The 16832-nt window shown below is 49.8% G+C and overlaps 1 protein-coding gene across 1 annotated transcript in view; it reads right to left on the reverse strand.

The window, feature by feature from the left end:
- The window catches only part of DHX8 (DEAH-box helicase 8), a 34265-nt gene extending 17641 nt beyond the window's left edge, over positions 1 to 16624 (reverse strand). The window contains exons 1-13 of the mRNA XM_004620970.2: positions 16409 to 16624; positions 14430 to 14515; positions 13145 to 13217; positions 12680 to 12765; positions 12284 to 12393; positions 10964 to 11359; positions 10003 to 10147; positions 9705 to 9908; positions 9013 to 9100; positions 5710 to 5807; positions 4032 to 4179; positions 2185 to 2366; positions 630 to 824 (exon numbers count right to left, since the gene is read on the reverse strand). Of these exons, the coding sequence (XP_004621027.2) occupies positions 630 to 824; positions 2185 to 2366; positions 4032 to 4179; positions 5710 to 5807; positions 9013 to 9100; positions 9705 to 9908; positions 10003 to 10147; positions 10964 to 11359; positions 12284 to 12393; positions 12680 to 12765; positions 13145 to 13217; positions 14430 to 14515; positions 16409 to 16556 (1959 nt within the window). The 5' untranslated portion in view covers positions 16557 to 16624. The remainder of the gene's footprint in view (positions 1 to 629; positions 825 to 2184; positions 2367 to 4031; positions 4180 to 5709; positions 5808 to 9012; positions 9101 to 9704; positions 9909 to 10002; positions 10148 to 10963; positions 11360 to 12283; positions 12394 to 12679; positions 12766 to 13144; positions 13218 to 14429; positions 14516 to 16408) is intronic.
- Between the last annotated feature and the right edge of the window lie 208 nt (positions 16625 to 16832).

Here is a 16832-nt window from a genome sequence, read left to right on the forward strand (position 1 = left end):
CTATAATTTTCTTGGTTGGTTTTGTGTTTTGGGGGCCACACCTGATAATGCTCAGGCCTTACTCCAGGCTCTGTGCTCTGGGATGACTTCTGGTGGGGCTCAAGGGGCCATATAGGATGCTGGGACTCAAACCTGGGTGGGCTGTGTGCAAGGCAAGTGCCTGCCTGCTATCCTACTACTCTAGCCCAGATTACCATTATGATTTTTGTTTGTTTTGGGGCCATGCCAAGCAATGTTCAGGGGTTACTCCTGGCTTGGCACTCAGAAATCACTCCTGGCAACGCATGGGGATCATATGGGATGCTGGGAATCGAACCCAGGTTGGCCATGTGCAAGGCAACCGCCCTCCCCACTATATTATTCCTCCGGCCCCAGATTACCCACACTCTTTTTTATTTATTAAAAAAAAATTTTTTTTCCTTTTACCCACATTCTTAATAGCTAAGATGTACACTGATTATCTTCTAGTAAACTCTGCCCTGGACTTGACCCCGAAGAGATCAATAATGACCACGAGAATGGGCCCTCGGGAGAAAGCTGAAAGCAGAAGCGTTCTCCTTGTCTTAAGAGAGACAGGGCTTTCTACCCAGTTCCACTTTCGTTTCCCGGCAGCTTCGCCCCCTGCTTACCTCTTGGCCTAAGCAACAACCAAACTCTTCCGACACTCGTTTGGCCACCGACATGGCTGCCACTCTTCTGGGCTGGGTGCACCCAATCTTGCCCCTGGAAGTGTAACCCGCCTCTGCCAGGTACTGGGTGATCTGTGTCGTCTTCCCAGATCCCGTCTCTCCGATAACTATCAGGATCTGATTGTCATGCACAGCCTGAAAGCCACAAAGCAGAAATACAGTCATTACAATCTGCCTCCGTTACTCGGTAGTAAAATAAACGATGCTTATATTCTGCCAGTAAAAGGCAAACCAGGATCCTGACCGTACTGTTCCATTATCATGTGGAAAAAAAGCAATTTTTTGTGGGTGAGGTTCTTTCATGATTTTGAGGTTTCTTTGGGGAGCAGGGAGAAATTGGGCCACACCTACCTGTGTTCAGAGTTAACTCCTGGTTCTGTAATCAGGGATCAACTGTAGCAGGGCTCGAGGGACCAAAAGTGGTACCAATGGTTGAATGGGAGTATTACCCTCTTTTAACTATTTCTCATTGGCCCTGCTTCTTCTTTTTTTCTCCTCCTTTTTTTGGTGCCTGGGCCACACCTCGAAAAGTTCAGGGGTTACTCCTGGAAGTGCTCAGGGGACCATATGGAATGCTAAAGACCAAACCTGCGTCGGCCATATGCAAGGCCATCTCAAGAGGATCATGCACTTTACCCTCTGCATGATCTCTGTGGCTTAAGTCCTCCTCTTTCTTATTTCATTACTTTTTGTTTGTTTGGAGGTGATATCTGGTGGTGCTCAGAGGACCATATAGAGTCCCAGGGATCAATCTGGGTCAGTTACATGCAAGGCAAGAGCCTTCCCTGATACTACTTCTCAGGCTCCTCTTATTTTAATGCATATATGGCAAACTTAAAATCTTTAAATATATAGGCATTTTTATATTGTTTCTAGAAAACACCTCACAGTGCTCAGGGGCTAATCCAGGCATAACTGGGGACCACGTGATGCTGGGGACCAAACCTAGCTTATATAAAAATCACATACAAAGCATGTGCTCCAATCCTCTAAGCTATCTTTCCAGCCTAGGTTATTATTATTATTATTATTATTGTTGTTGTTGTTTTGGTTTTGGGGCCACAACTGGTGGCTCTGTGCTCAGGGATCACTCTTGGCAAATTTAGGGGAACAGATGGGGTACCAGGGATGGAACCATGGTTGGCTGCGTACAAACCAAACGCCCTACCTGCAGTACTATCGCTCTGGCCCCCTAGGAATTCTCTTTTTAACTGACTCACACTTAATATTAATTTTTTTTTGCTTTTTGGCTACACCTGGCGGGTGCTCGGGGAGTAAGCGCAGGGCTTACTCCTGGCTCTGTGCTTAGGGATCACTGCTGATGAGCTTGGGAAACCGCATGGATGCCAGGGACTGAATCTGAACTGACCACATGCAAGGCAAACGCCCTCCCTGCTGTACCATCGCCCCGGCCCCACAGCCGTTATTTTGAAACCACCATCCTTCTCTTAGGAAACACACCTTCGCCACCAACACAACAAAAGCGGTTTCTCACCTGGACCAGCTGCTCCTTCAGCTTGTAGATGGGCAAGCTCTCTCTCTGCTCGAGAATGGACATCTGGGTCTTTTTTCCGTACGAAGCCTTGTTGCCCCCAAAGGCGTGCTTCTTCCACTCTGGAATGTCGTTGGGCATCATCCCAATACCCCTCATGTTGGCAGCTATCTGCCGGCCTTCCGCTGGGGAGGAAACAGGAAACTCAGAACTGCCCTGAAGCCACCTCTCAGCACCCACCCCACACTCTGTGAACCAGGCGCCTCCCTCCACTCCTCTGCCACCACCTTTAAGTCGCCAGCTTCTACAGCATCCTGATTTATCCCAAGTGTTCCCCTATGTCCCACCGAGTCCACTCTGCAGGGCAGCCTCAGTAATCCATTGGAAATGCGATTCTGATCCTATAGTACTCTCCTGCTCAGAAATAGTAACTGTTCCCAACGCACTCAGAATTGAGCCACAGTGTCTAATGCCACGTATAAATGCCTCATCCCCATTTCCCTGACTGTGGCTGTCACCCCACCACTCAGGCCTGCTTTTTGCCTCCTCTGTTAAATTATTTTATTAATATTCTCTCCCAGTTAACTAAAGACCTTATATTAAGAGTAGCAATCACTGGGGGCCAGGGCAATAGTACAGCGGGTAGGTCATTTGCCTTGCATGCAGCTGACTGGAGTTCGATCCCAGGCATCCCATATGGTCCCCTGAGAAATGCCAGGAGTAATTCCTGAGCATCATTGGGCATGACCCAAAAAGAAAAAAAAGAGTAGCAATCACGACTACTTAATTGCTTTCTGTACCCCTCAGATGTCTGACAATTAGTTTTGTTATGAGTATTCTTAGCAGTTATTTACTATACACATTATATCAAAAGGACATTTTAAAGCTGGGTTATTGTTACAACACAATTTCTTTTTGTTTTGGGGCCGCACCTGGTAACGCTCAGGAGCTACTCCTGGCTCTGCACTCAAGAATTACTCCCGGTGGTGCTCCAGGGATGGCATGGGATGACGGGGATCAACCTAGGGTCAGTCGTGTGCAATGCAAATGCCCTCCCTGCTACACTAAGGTTCTGGCCCACAACACGACAAAGTTTAAGTTATTCAGGAGAGAAAAAAATCAATCTAACGATGTGACCAATATTACTGAACCAATCTTGGTTTTAAATAGGTTTCAAAAGTGACACTAGGGGAGGCTGGAGTGACAGCACAGTGGGTAGGGCGTTTGCCTTGCACGCGGCCGACGCGGGTTCAAATCCTAGCATCCCATATGGTCCCCTGAGCACTGCCAGAAGTAATTCCTGAGTGCAGAGCCAGGAGGAACCCCTGTGTATCGCCAGGTGTGACCCAAAAACCAAAAAAAAAAAAAAAAAGTGACACTAGGGGAGAGCCCAGAGGGTACAGCACAGGCTCTGCAATCTGGGGACCTGGGTTCATCCCCAGCTTGCAGGATACCCCCAAGCACCGACAGGTGTAGCCCGAAACAATAAAGAAAGGAGAAAATAAAACAATACTTAAACTGTTGCTTCTTTTTTTTGGGGGGGGGTCCCTCCCCAGTGGTGCTAGGGGTCACCAAAACTACAACCACTAGTGCCGAGGCCATGTGGCACCAGGGGTCAAACCATAGGCTCTGTGCAAGCCAAGCACAAGCTCAGAACGTTCGTGCATCTCCTTAGCCCTTAGCCCACGATACTTAAATCAAAGCTAAGGGAGATCCTCAGTCAGTTCTACCTCCCTGTGTACATGAAGGGTCAATTTTTTGGTGGGGGGAGCGTGCACGCGCACGCGCGCGCGCACGCGCACACACACACACTCACACCCACCACTACCACCAGCACCACCAGAACCTACCATCAGGCAGAGGATCAACCCAGTGCTTGTTGAGCCCCATGGGAATAGAATCCATCTCCGCTTCCCGCTGGGCCTGCTTGAGCTCCCGCCTCTCCTTGGCCAGGGCACTCTGCATCATCGCTGCTTGGGAGAGGGAGCCGTCTGGATTCTGGCACAACAGAAGGAAAACAACAGGATGGGATCTCTGAGTGCATGAAATGGCCAGAAAACCCTCTGTCAGGCAGAGCCACTGCAATTCCAAAACTGACCCATCCGGAAGGCCATCAATGCGACATACCATGTGAGAGGAAGAAACTGCACAAACTCAAAACAACACAAGCAAGCAATGGTAAATTGTGGAGGGAGGGGCCGGAGCGATAGCACAGCGGGTAGGGCGTTTGCCTTGCACGCGGCCGACCCGGGTTCGATCCCCGGCATCCCATATGGTCCCCCAAGCACCGCCAGGAGTAATTCCTGAGTGCAAAGCCAGGAGTAACCCCTGAGCATCGCTGGGTGTGACCCAAAAAGAAAAAAAAAAAAAAGAAAAAAAAAAATTGTGGAGGGAATTAGGGATGTTTGGCCTGAAACAAGAGACAGCCAAGAGACAGGAACGCTCTCTAAACGTCTAAGAAAGTTCTATCTGAATCAAGAACTACAAGGAGGGGCTGGCTGCATGACAGTACAGCAAGTAGGACACTTGCTTTGATAAAGCACTTGTCTCGCACCCAGCCCACCTGGTCTCGATGCCCAGCACTGCGTATGATCCCCCAGCACCAGCAGAAGTAAGCCCTGAGTGAAGAGCCAGGAAGGAGTAAGCTCTGAGTACCGCCAGGTATGAGCCCCCACCCCCCCCAAAAAAAATTCTCTTCATTGCTCTGCCTTTTTGAAAGGTTCAATGCAATACCTTTCTATTAAAGGTCAACCCCAATGGACAAATAAATCTTTAAAACGAGTTTTAAAACCTGCAAAGTAGGGGCTGGAGAGACAGTACAGTGGGTAAGGTGCTTTCCCTGCATGGAGCCTACTAGCAGGAGTGATTCCTGACTGCAGAGCCAGGCCTACCTCCTGAGCACTGTGGCCCCAAAACAAACACACAAAATAAAGAAGTAAACAAACAAAACCTGAGAAGTAATAAAGCCTGAAGGAAAAAAATAAAAAATAAAGCCTGAAGGTCTGGGAGAGGCAGTGCTGGCAGACCAGGCATTCTATTTATTGCTACTTCCACCCAAACACACTGAGAACAAAACAAATCAAAAAAGACAAAAGCAATGGAGCCAAGTTAATCTTCCTCAAAAACAAAAATACTACAGGGCCTGGGCTGCAGCTCAGCGGTAGAGCACTCACCTTGCATGTAAGTGCTAAACTTGATCTCAGCACCACAAGAAATGAATTTTAAAGATCCTCATTTCTGAATAGTGCTATGGTCTGAGCCAAAATTCACAGATCTAACATCCCCTAAACAGCTGATTTGTTAAAAAGAATCCACTTGACCTGGGGCCGGAGTGATAGCACAGTGGGTAGGGCACTTGCCTTGCACGTGGCCAACCTGGGTTTGATCCCCAACATCCCATATGGTCCCCCGAGCACTGCCAGGAGTAATTCCTGAGTGCAGGAGCAACCCTGAGCATCACCAGGTGTGGCCCCCAAAACAAAAAGAATCCGCTTGACCTTTCCACGTGGAAGCCCCCACACGTCTCACCTTCACAATTTTTATAGGGCTCATGTCCATGCTTTGCTTGGTGTGTCCCCGCAGGAACGGCGGCTCTTCCTCAACCAGCTCGATCTCGAGGTCCTCATCTGAAAGTCCCGCGAAAGAAGCATGAGCCAAAACCAAAAGAGAACTGACCCATCATTTTCACCAAAGCTCTTCATTTTCTTCACTTTTTTCAGTTTTTGAATTTGGACCATACCGGGCGGTTCTCAGGGCTCACTCCTGGCTCTGCACTCAAGAGATGCCCATGTGCAGTGCCAGGGAGCAAAATCAGGTTGGCGCATGCCAGGCAAGTGCCTTATCTGCTGTACTACCTCTCTGGTCCCCAAATGATTAATTTAATAAGTAACATAAATCATCAAGCACAAATATAAAAATTTCGTCTAGCGAATTATTCCTAAAAGTTAACAAGAAAGCCCCCTAAGCAGTAAAGAGCCAAAGAGATAATATAGCAGGTAAGGAGCTTGCCTTACACGCCACCAGCCCTGGCCCAATCCTCAGCACAGCATGGGGTCCCTGGACCACTGCCAGGAGGAACCCCTGAGAGCAAGCCAGGAGTAAGCTCTGACCCTCAAAACCATTCATAAGTAAAATGTGGGCCAGAGATAGTACAGCAGGTAGGGTGCTTGCCTTGCACGTGATCAACCCAGGTTCAATCACCAGCATCCCTTGATCGTCCCCTGAGTCCTCCAGGAGTGATCCCTGAGTTCAGAGCCCGAAGTAGGCCCCGAACACTGCCAGATATAACTCTCCCCCAGCAGCAAAATACAAAAAGCAAAATGAATAAATATGATGAACTTATATAAACACGTTATAGCAGCAAAAACAAATGTTACATAAGAATCAACATAAATATCAACAGCATTAATAAATAACAAAAGTCAACCATGGGGCTGGAGCAATAGCACAGCGGGTAGGGCATTTGCCTTGCAAGTGGCCGACCCAGGTTCAATTCCCAGCATCCCATATGCTCCCCTGGGCTCTGCCAGGAATAATTCCTGAGTGCAAAGCCAGGAGTAAGCCCGGTGAATCGCTGAGTATGACCCAAAAAAAAAAAAAAACCCAACTGAGTTTAAAACAGACTAAACAATATAGGCTGGATCGATAATACAGCAGGTAGGGCATTTGCCTTGCGTGGGGCTGACCCAGGTTCGATTCCCAGCATCCCATATGGTCCCCCAAGCACTGCCAGGAGTAATTCCTGAGTGCAGAGCCAGGAGTAATACCTGAGCATTGCTGGGTGTGACCCAAAAACAAAAAAAAAAACACCCAAAAAACAAAAAATATCATGTTCAGAGAAAATATGTAATGAAAGGTGAGGAAATAACATAAAGGCTAGAATAGTGCCACCCAGAGGAAGAAAGATCTAATCTCAGGTGGATACATAATGGATCTTAGTTCTGGCAAAGTTCTAGTTCAGCTGGGTTGCAGGTCACTGGTTACTACTACAGAATCTCTGTGTTCTCATAAAACTCATTCCACAGATGAGAAAGTTATCAGTGGGCTGAGTTAAAAGTTGCTTCCAGGTTTACTCGGGATGGGAGATGCGTGCTGAATGCAGGCCATAAACGAAACATGATGGCCACTTACTACCTGTACCACAAAACATAACACCCAAAAGGTAAGGGGCAGGGGGGAAAAGAGAGAGAGACAGAGAGACAGAGAGAGAGAGAGAGAGAGAGAGAGAGAGAGAGAGAGAGAGAGAGAGAGAGAGAGAGAGAGAGAGGGAGAGAGAGAGAGAAGAGAGAGAGAGGGAGAAGGAGAGGGAGAAGGAGAATGTGCCAATGTGCCTGCCACAGAGGCAGGAGTGGTGGGGGTGGGGGGGTGGGGGTGGCGGGAGGAGACTGGGAGCACTGGCAGTGGAGAATGGGCACTGATGGAGGGAAGGGTACTCGACCACTGTATGACTGAAACATAATCACGAAAGTTTGTAAGTCTGTAACTGTATCTCGCAGTGATTCATTAAAAAAATATTAAAAAAAAAAAAAAAGTTGCTTCCATGACAACTTAGAGGTAATGTAGGTGGATCCAAGGATAGGATTACCGGGAGTCTCAGATCAGCCAGGGACGTCAGTCATCAAGCCTTGCAGGTCTGAGTCACCAGGTTTGTCCCCAGCATCATCAGGGCCCCCGCGCACCACTGAGTGGGTCCCCAAGCACTGTCAGGCATGGACCCCGCAATAATTAAACATACAGAGAGACAATATCACATTTTCTCTCCTGAATCTAACTTTTTAAATAGTTTTGGGGGAGGGTGCGTACGTGGTGGTGCTCGGGATACCCCGTGGTGCCAGGGATTGACCCGGACAAAGCCTGCGCATGCGCCCCAGCCCAGAGAGCAGTCTCCCCTGCCCCTTTCTCCCTTCCTTCTCTCCTTCCTTTCTTCCCTCCCTCCATCCCTTCTTCCTTCCTTTCTTTTCTCTCTTCAAATTTCTGAGTCACACCCAGTGGTGCTCAAGACCTCCTCCTGCCTCTGCGCTCAGGGGTCACTACTAGCGGGGGTTGGGATGCCGGAAATCAAACCCACGTAGACCCCTTCCTTTCACTTCTTAAGTTTTATCCTCAAATCTTCTTTTTTTATTTTCTTTTTGGGTCACACCCAGCGATGCTCAGGGGTCACTCCTGGCTTTGCACTCAGGAATTACCCCTGGCCGTGCTCAGGGGACCATATGGGATGCTGGGAATTGAACCCGGGTCGGCCGTGTGCAAGGCAAACACCCTTTCCACTGTGCTATCACTTCAGCCCCCTCAAATCTTCTTATGGCAACAGGATGATCAAATTTAAAAGATTTTCTGAAAAATGAGTTTTCTCAAAGACAATTATGCCTATTTCATATTAAATTTTAAATCAATCACAGGATTGTCTGTACTATTAATTTTAAAAATTTATATACAAAAAAGAAAAATATGACATAAGCCTATGTCAGACTGTCAATAAAATGCAAAGAAAATGACTGAATCACATATTTTGGGTATAGGAAGGAAAGGAAAATTATTGAGGATTGAAGAACCCAGTTTTTTGCTGGGCTCACACTGTGTGGTGCTCAGGTGCCCCGGGCGGACCTATGATACCACGGAGCGGTGGGGGACGGGGAGGGGGAGGAAAAAACAGAAAAATGATTTTTTTCCCCTTCTGTCACGGAGAGAGCCTCTTATTCTTTGAGAGATGAATGGCGAGGTCAGAGGAATCAATGGTTCATAACTACTGGATTAAACTACAAATAAACTACAAAAAGCCAATGACTCAACCTGCCAAATCCATCCCCCTGCTCGATCCCAGCGGCCAGTTACCTTCTTCGTCATCTACTTTAGGGAGAATGCCAGTCTCTTCATCGAAGTCTGGGAACTCTTCTTTGGAAAGGACATTGGCCGCGATCATCTAGACAGAAAGGAACATCTGTCACCTGCCAGGATCAAAACTCTTCCCTGGTGAGCGTTAGTACGACGGTTTCACCTAGGAAATGGAGGTTCTCTTCTCTGAGTCCCAGACCCAAAAACTCGGGGCCTCAAAGGTCCTAACGCCTGTCCGTGGAGGTGGCTGCTAACAGTGCCGGCGACCCCGGGTCCCCGGGGCCTCACCCCAGGGAGAGCTCGCCTCTCCTTTGCTGTTCCCACAGCATCCATGCACTCGTCATGGACCACATGAACCTTCACGACTAGCTGTTCCCGTCCATCTCCCCTTCTGTGAACCAGAGGTTGGAGCAGGGGTTGGGATATGCTCATTCTGGAGCCGAGATCCATCTACACAGCCCCTGGCGCTGATACCAGTGACACACCTACAGCGTCCCTGTCACCCGCACACGCTCACTTGTCTGTGTCTGTCAGCTCACTTCATCCCCACCAGGCCACCACACGTCCTGTTTGATCAGCAGTCAGAAGCGAGGGCAGGTCTGCGCACTCTGGGCCCGCACCCTACCCTCGTGACGAAGCGTGACGCGTGTGCGCCGCGTGACAAAATGCCCATATGAGCAAACGGCCCCTACCTGTTTGATCTCCCACTTCTCGGGGTCAGAGATGCGGGTAAGGCGCTTCCGCTCCAACGAGTCGTCCTCCACCTCAGGAGCGCTGACAAGAGACAGGTGCGTGGGTCTGTCTGGGTTCCGCATGGAGGTCTCCTCGTTGGTCTCCCCGACAAGGTTCCGTCGCCGGTTCGGGTTGAGATCTTCTCCGGTCTCTTGATCCACATCCTAAGACACCAAAAAAGGGGGGAGTGTCGGCCCCTTGACATCCTCTCGGCGCTCGGCGGTCATCGGATGTGGAAACCCGCCAACTCTCACCTACCTTCATGCTCAGACTGGTCTTGGTCCCGGTGAAGGACAGCACTTTGACCTTTACCCTCTGTCCTTTGCTCACCACGTCAGCCACGTTGGCCACGCGGCCCTCTCGCCGGAGCTCCGAGATGTGCACCAGGCCTTCCCACCGCTTCCTGCGGGACAGCAGAGAGCCTGGAACACACCTGCAAATGCTTTGTGCCCTCCCGACCCTACCCCTGCTCGAGCCGAACAAGCAAAAGGTTTTTACATCACCCGGAAATGGCCAAACAGCCAAAGACATTATCACCCTCCCAGGGAAAAGACACATGAAAGATTAGCTTTCATACGTCTCAGCCAGTCAACGGACAGAGCCTCCTGCAGGCGGAGAAAAAATAAATGTCCGCGTGATGTTTCGAATAAGTTGATTCCTAACGATCTGATATGGCTGATTGCTTCAAGTATCATTAGCTGCTTACAGCATTACTTCATTTCTTTTTGTTTTGGGACTACAAGTGTTCAGGACTTACTCCTGGCTCTGTGTTCAGTGATCCCTCCAGGTGGTACTCAGGGGCCCTTTGGAGATGACTGTGGGGTCGAGCCTGTGTCAGCTGGGTTTAAGGCAAGCATTTTATGATTGTACTATCACCCTGGCCCCACGTTGTATCGATTCAAAAGTGAAACCTCAAGAGACAGAAGAACATGGCCCTTCTCTGGTGTGAAAGGACTTCCGTAGGACCAGAGATGAAAGTACAGTGGGTGAGGCCCTAGCCTTGCATGCAGCCGGCCTGGGCGACATATGGTTCCCTGTGTAAAGAAATAAAGGAAAGGAGGCAGGCAGGCAGGAAGGGAAGAAGGAAGGCAGGAAGGCAGGAAGGGAGGATGGCAGGAAGGAAGGGAGGGAGGAAGGGAGGGAGGAAGGGAGGGAGGAAGGGAAGGAGGGAGGAAGGGAGGAAGGCAGGCAGGCAGGCAGGCAGGGAGGCATCAGTTACCTCAGGCCCTCCAGCTGCACAAAGCAGCCAAACTGCATGATGCTGGTGACTTTGCCGTTGTAGATGTCCCCGATGGCCGGTTCTTCAGGGGGAGGCCGGTCCACATGCTTATCCCGCCATCTGTCCAGATTCCTCTCCCCATATTTGTCTCGGTCCTTCCGGTCCTTGAGGGGACTCTGACTTCTGCTTCTGGAGCGGTATCTAGACTTCCCTTTATTCCTGTCCCGGGTCCGGGAGCGGGAGCGGTGTCTCCGCTTGTGGTCACGACTGCGGTCCCGGTCGCGCTCTCTGTCTCGGTCTCGGTCCCGCTCCCGCTCCCGCTCCCTGTCTCGCTCTCGCTCTCGCTCTCGGCTCCGGCTCCTGCTCCGACTGCGTTTCCTCTTTTTGATCTTGTCCCTGACAAACCAAGAAACAGCCATTTGAAAAACAAACCAGGGGCTGGAGTGATAGCACAGCAGGGGAGGGCGTTTGCCTTGCACGCAGCCAACCCAGGTTCGATCATCCCATATGATTCCCCGAGCACCGCAGGAGTAATTCCTGAGTGCAGAGCCAGGAGGAACCCCTGAGTATGGCCGGGTGTGACCCAGAAAGCAAAAAAAAAAAGAGAGAGAAAGAAACCAGCCCCACCTTTGCACCCCTAAGTACCTGGCACCTACACAGGAAGCCACCACTTGGGGTTGAGCTGAGCTCGAGTTTCAGTGGCAGTGGCATCCCTGCAGGCCAGTCAAGGACGCTGCCTCTCTGAGCCCAGATATTTTTTTTTCTTTTTGGGTCACAGCCAGAGATGCTCTTGGCTCTGCACTCAGGAATTACTCCTGGCATTGTTTCGGGGACAATATGGGATGCCGGGGATTGAACCTAAGTCGGTCGTGTGCAAGGCAAATGCCCTATCCACTGTACTATTGCTCTGGCCCCCCCAATCTTTTTTGCTTCTGGACATCTCAGCATTTACTGCTGAAACACAAGAGGGAATAATGGAAGACAGATGCAAGAATATGGTACGTGGGGCCAGAGTGTACCATAGTACAGTGGGTAGTACAGTGGGTAGAACACTTGCCTTGCACAAGGCCAACCAGGATACAATCCCTGGTACCCCACATGGTCCCCTCAAGTACCGCCAGGAATAATTCCTGAGTGCAGAACCAGGAGTGACCCCTGAGCATTGCCTGGTGTGGCCCCAGAACTAAAAGAAAACCAACAACAAAATATGGCCATATACAGTCCATGGCCAGCCTGGACTGTAAACTTATTGCACGAAGGGTCCATAAAATTCAACTGCCACAGCACATCCTCAACTTTCAAACGAAATTAAGGACACACCGGTGCTCAGCATCTCTCGGCTTTTCCTGGCCCGCAGCGCTGGGCATCAAAGCCTCCAGTTCTTTCAGAACATCCACAGCTACTTTCACGTCATCTTCGTCCAGCATGGTCTGCAAAGGGCAAAAGGCAAACATGTGAGGAGGGGGGAAAAATAAATCATTCATTCAAGAGTCTGTATTTGGGGGGTTGAAGTGATAGTACAGGGGTATGAGGCTGACCCAGGTTCGATCCCTGGCACCACATAGGGTCCCCCACGCCCCACCAGGAGTGATCCCTGAGCATCACTGGCTGTGGTCCAAAACCAAAAAAGCCAATAAAACAAATGTATGATCCAGAGAAAAGCGCAGGGCAGGGGACACGCATTTATCGGAGACGGTCTCAAATGTTCATCAGTACCCGAACAGAAGGGTTGTCTGGTTGGCACAAGACTGGGAAGAGTTCCTTCAGCTTCTCTTTCTCAGTTTTGGGTTTAACAACGAGATCTTGTTTCATACAGACATAGGAGGGAATGAAAGAAAAAAATATGTATTTAATACTCTGAACACTTTACAGAAAGAACTTCAACATTAGATTTGCATCCTGCTAACACAGGTCGTGGCATTTTACTTCATATCACCCTGCTCACCCAGTAGAAACACAATTTTCTAAAAACACCGATTACAGAATCCTCAACAAACTATCTGGGCATGTAATGCAAGGTATTCATTTCATTATGTCAACTGCATTTTCTCCTTGAGTCACATGACATCTGTTATTAGTACAATGACCTCAGCAACCATGAGAGGGTAACAAGCAATGTGCAGGATGCCCACAACTGCCACACCTTTCTGGAGGCTCAGCTCAGCTGGATGCTCTGCTTACCTTTGCTAGCGGAAGGCTTCGCTGGAGGCCGCATGGTCTGGATGAGACGCAGTAAATTACTAATGAGAGAATCCTTTGAAAAGGAAGAGAACAAAAGTTATTAGGTCCCCCACAGGTGCTTAAATCCACTTCTTTTTTTTTTTTAACTTTTAAAATATTTTGCTTTTTGGGTCACACCTGTCAATGCACAGGATTTACTCCTGGCTCTGCACTCAGAAATTACCCCTGGCAGTGCTTGGGAACCATATGGGATACTGGAAATCGAACCCATGTTGGCTACACACAAGGCAAACGCCCTACCGGCTGTGCTGTCGCTCCAGCCCCTTAAATCCACTTTTTAAATAAAGGGTATCCTTGAGGCTGGAGACATAGTACAATGGGCAGGGCACTTGTCTTGCACACAGCTGACCAGGGATCAATCCCTGGCATTCCATATAGCACTCCATGAGCACAGAGTCAGGAGTAAGCCATGAGCAAAGCAAAGGAAAAAACTCCAAATAAACAAACCGGAACAGGGATATCCTAAAGAGCAGTGGCAATGTCCTGGGTTCACTAAACTGATTCGGTACAAATCTAGTAACATGGGTTCAGAGAAAGCTAATATTTGGGTTCCTTGGAGATGGGGGCACGTGCATGCATCATTTTGTTCCCTTTAATATTGTATTCTCCATGGCCCACAACAATCTCTAAAACCTAGACTCTTGTTTTTTACTTTCTGACTCACAGAAAAAGAATCTAAACACCCATTAAGACTTAATCCTGGGGGCTGGAGCGATAGCACAGCAGGTAGGGCATTTGCCTTGCACGAGGCCAACCCGGGTTCGAATCCCAGCATCCCATATGGTCCCTTGAGCACTGCCAAGGGTAATTCCTGAGTGCAGAGCCAGGAGTGACCCTTGTGCATTGCCGGGTATGACCCAAAAAGCAAAAGGAAAAAAAAAAAGACTTAATCCTGGTGGGTGGAGTGATAGCACAGCAGGCAAGGCTTTTAAAAGCCTTGCATGTAGCTGACCCGAGTTCGATCCCCGGCATCCCATATGGCCCCCCAAGCACTGCCAGGAGTAATTCCTGAGTGCAGAGCCAGGAGTGACCCTTAATCCTACCTCATTTCCCAAGGTACCACAGGAAATCTGACTGTATCACCACTGCTTCATGGTACATAAGCTTTATACACTTAAGGGCCAGTACATACTCCTTTCTCTATCAAGATCCTGTGTTAATTAATCCCTGTCAAAATCTTAAGCACAACAGTAAATATTCAAAAGGGATCTCCAGATACACTTACCGTAAACTCTGCACCATTTTTGACGAGAGAAGACTTAAAGCTGTCAAAGGTGGTGTTTTTCTCAGCAAGACTGATAACAAATTCAGCTGCAAAATAGAAAAGGAGTTAAAAAACAGAGGGACATAGGTCAAATGTTGTAGCATATCCACAACATACCCTGAGTTTGATCCCTGGCACTGCCTGGCCCTTCGTGCCAGCCTCGCCCCACTAAGCATACCCTCATACGCCCCTCAAGCATCACTGGGAATGGACTCTATTAAACAAACAACAAACCAGGGGCTAGAATGATAGTACAGCAGGTAGGACACTGGCCTGGCATGTGGCTTAGCCAGGTTCGATCCCCAGCAACCCATATACCTCCCCCCACCAAGCCTGCCAGGAGCAATCCCTGAACATCACATGTATTGCCCCCAAAGAGCCAATTAAAAAAAAAAAAACAGTGAGGGGGCGGGGTGGAGCTATACTGGGATTCTTGGTGGTGGAATATGAGCACTGGTGAAGGGATGGGTATTCGAGCATTGTATAACTGAGATTTAAACCTGAAAAATTTGTAACTTTGTAACTTTCCACAATAAAAAATTAAAAAAAAAAAAACAAAAGCAACCAAAAACCTGGGGTGTGGAGATGGCTCAAAGGAGGCAGAGCATACTGTGCATGTGACAGGCCCTGAGTTTGACCCCAGCAACAGAGTACCGCTGGGGAGGGAACCCCCACTCCAAATAAAGCCCAACACACAAACCAAAACAGATTTGACTGAGAAATCCATTTCAAAATAAGTTGGAGGTTGGTTTGTTCTGCTTTTGCAGTGCCTGGTACTGAAGCTAGGTCCTGCACACGTCAGGATGTGCGCTACCACTGATCCACATCCCAGGCTCAAGTCTGTTAAGAACAAAACCAATTAGGATTGGAGAGAGAATACAGCAGGTCCCCCGCATTTGAGGGGCGCAGGGCTGAGTCCAGGCCTACACACACACACACACACACACACACACACACACACACACACACGCACACTTTCTTCATCCATTTGGAGAGAGAATACAGCAGGTCCCCCCCCATTTGAGGGGCGCATGGCTGAGTCCAGGCCACACACACACACACACACACACACACACACACACACACACACACACTTTCTTCATCCATTTGGAGAGAATACAGCAGCTTCCCCCCATTTGAGGGGCGCATGGCTGAGTCCAGGCCTACACACACACACACACACACACACACACACACACACACACACACACACACACTTTCTTCATCCATTTGGAGAGAGAATACAGCAGCTTCCCCCCATTTGAGGGGCGCATGGCTGAGTCCAGGCCTACACACACACACACACACACACACACACACACACTTTCTTCATCCATTTGGAGAGAGAATACAGCAGCTTCCCCCCATTTGAGGGGCGCATGGCTGAGTCCAGGCCTACACACACACACACACACACACACACACACACACACACACACACACACACACACACACACACACACACACACACACACACTTTCTTCATCCATTTGGAGAGAGAATACAGCAGCTTCCCCCCATTTGAGGGGCGCTGGGCTGAGTCCAGGGCCGAGTCCAGGCCTGCCTACACACACACACACACACACACACACACACGTTTTCTACACAGACACACAGACACACACACACACACACACGTTTTCTTCATCCAGAACGGTCACTGCTCTCAGACACGCCGCGACCCAGCACTGAGCACGACATCACGGATAAACGTCGACGTTCGTCATCCTGGAGCGGCGGCGGCAGCAGCGGCTGCTAAGGTTGGTGAAGGATGTGGGCGTGAAAACGCGGCCTCGGGCTGCACTGACAGCTCGGAGTGGCGCGTCCCCGAGATAGGCGGCTACGACCCCGGGGCCCCCGGTCCGCGACAGCGCCACGGACACACGGACACACACACTCGGCCCACCGGCCCGCTCTCCGACCGCTTCCCGAGGACCTACCCAGGTCCTTGTCGTTGATCCCCAAGTGATTGTCCAGCTCAGTGCAGACCTTCGACACCAGAGACAGGTACTCGAGTTTGGCGAGTTCTTCCGCGGGGCCCAGTTCTGATCCGATGGCGGCTCCCGCCAGCGCCACGGCCACAGCCATCGCAACGGCCCGTGCCCACTCGGGAGCTTCCGACCCGCGGTGCTAGCCCGACCCCGCGCCGGGTTCCACTTCCGGGTTGGCGCACTTTTCTTTTGTTTACGGCAATGACGCAAACCGGATGGATCATAGAGCTCAGAGCGGAAGAACCTAGAGAAGAACCTAGAGAAGGGACGGCAGAGTGGGTGGGCGCCCTCTACTGATGGGCAGCCTCTACGGACCCGTGAGCTTCTGTCCCGCTCTCGGCCCCGGAGACTTTCCTTCGGCGCGTTCCCCCAT

This window comes from Sorex araneus, chromosome 3, assembly GCF_027595985.1.
Source record: "Sorex araneus isolate mSorAra2 chromosome 3, mSorAra2.pri, whole genome shotgun sequence".
In the NCBI taxonomy this organism is placed as follows: Eukaryota; Metazoa; Chordata; class Mammalia; order Eulipotyphla; family Soricidae; genus Sorex; species Sorex araneus.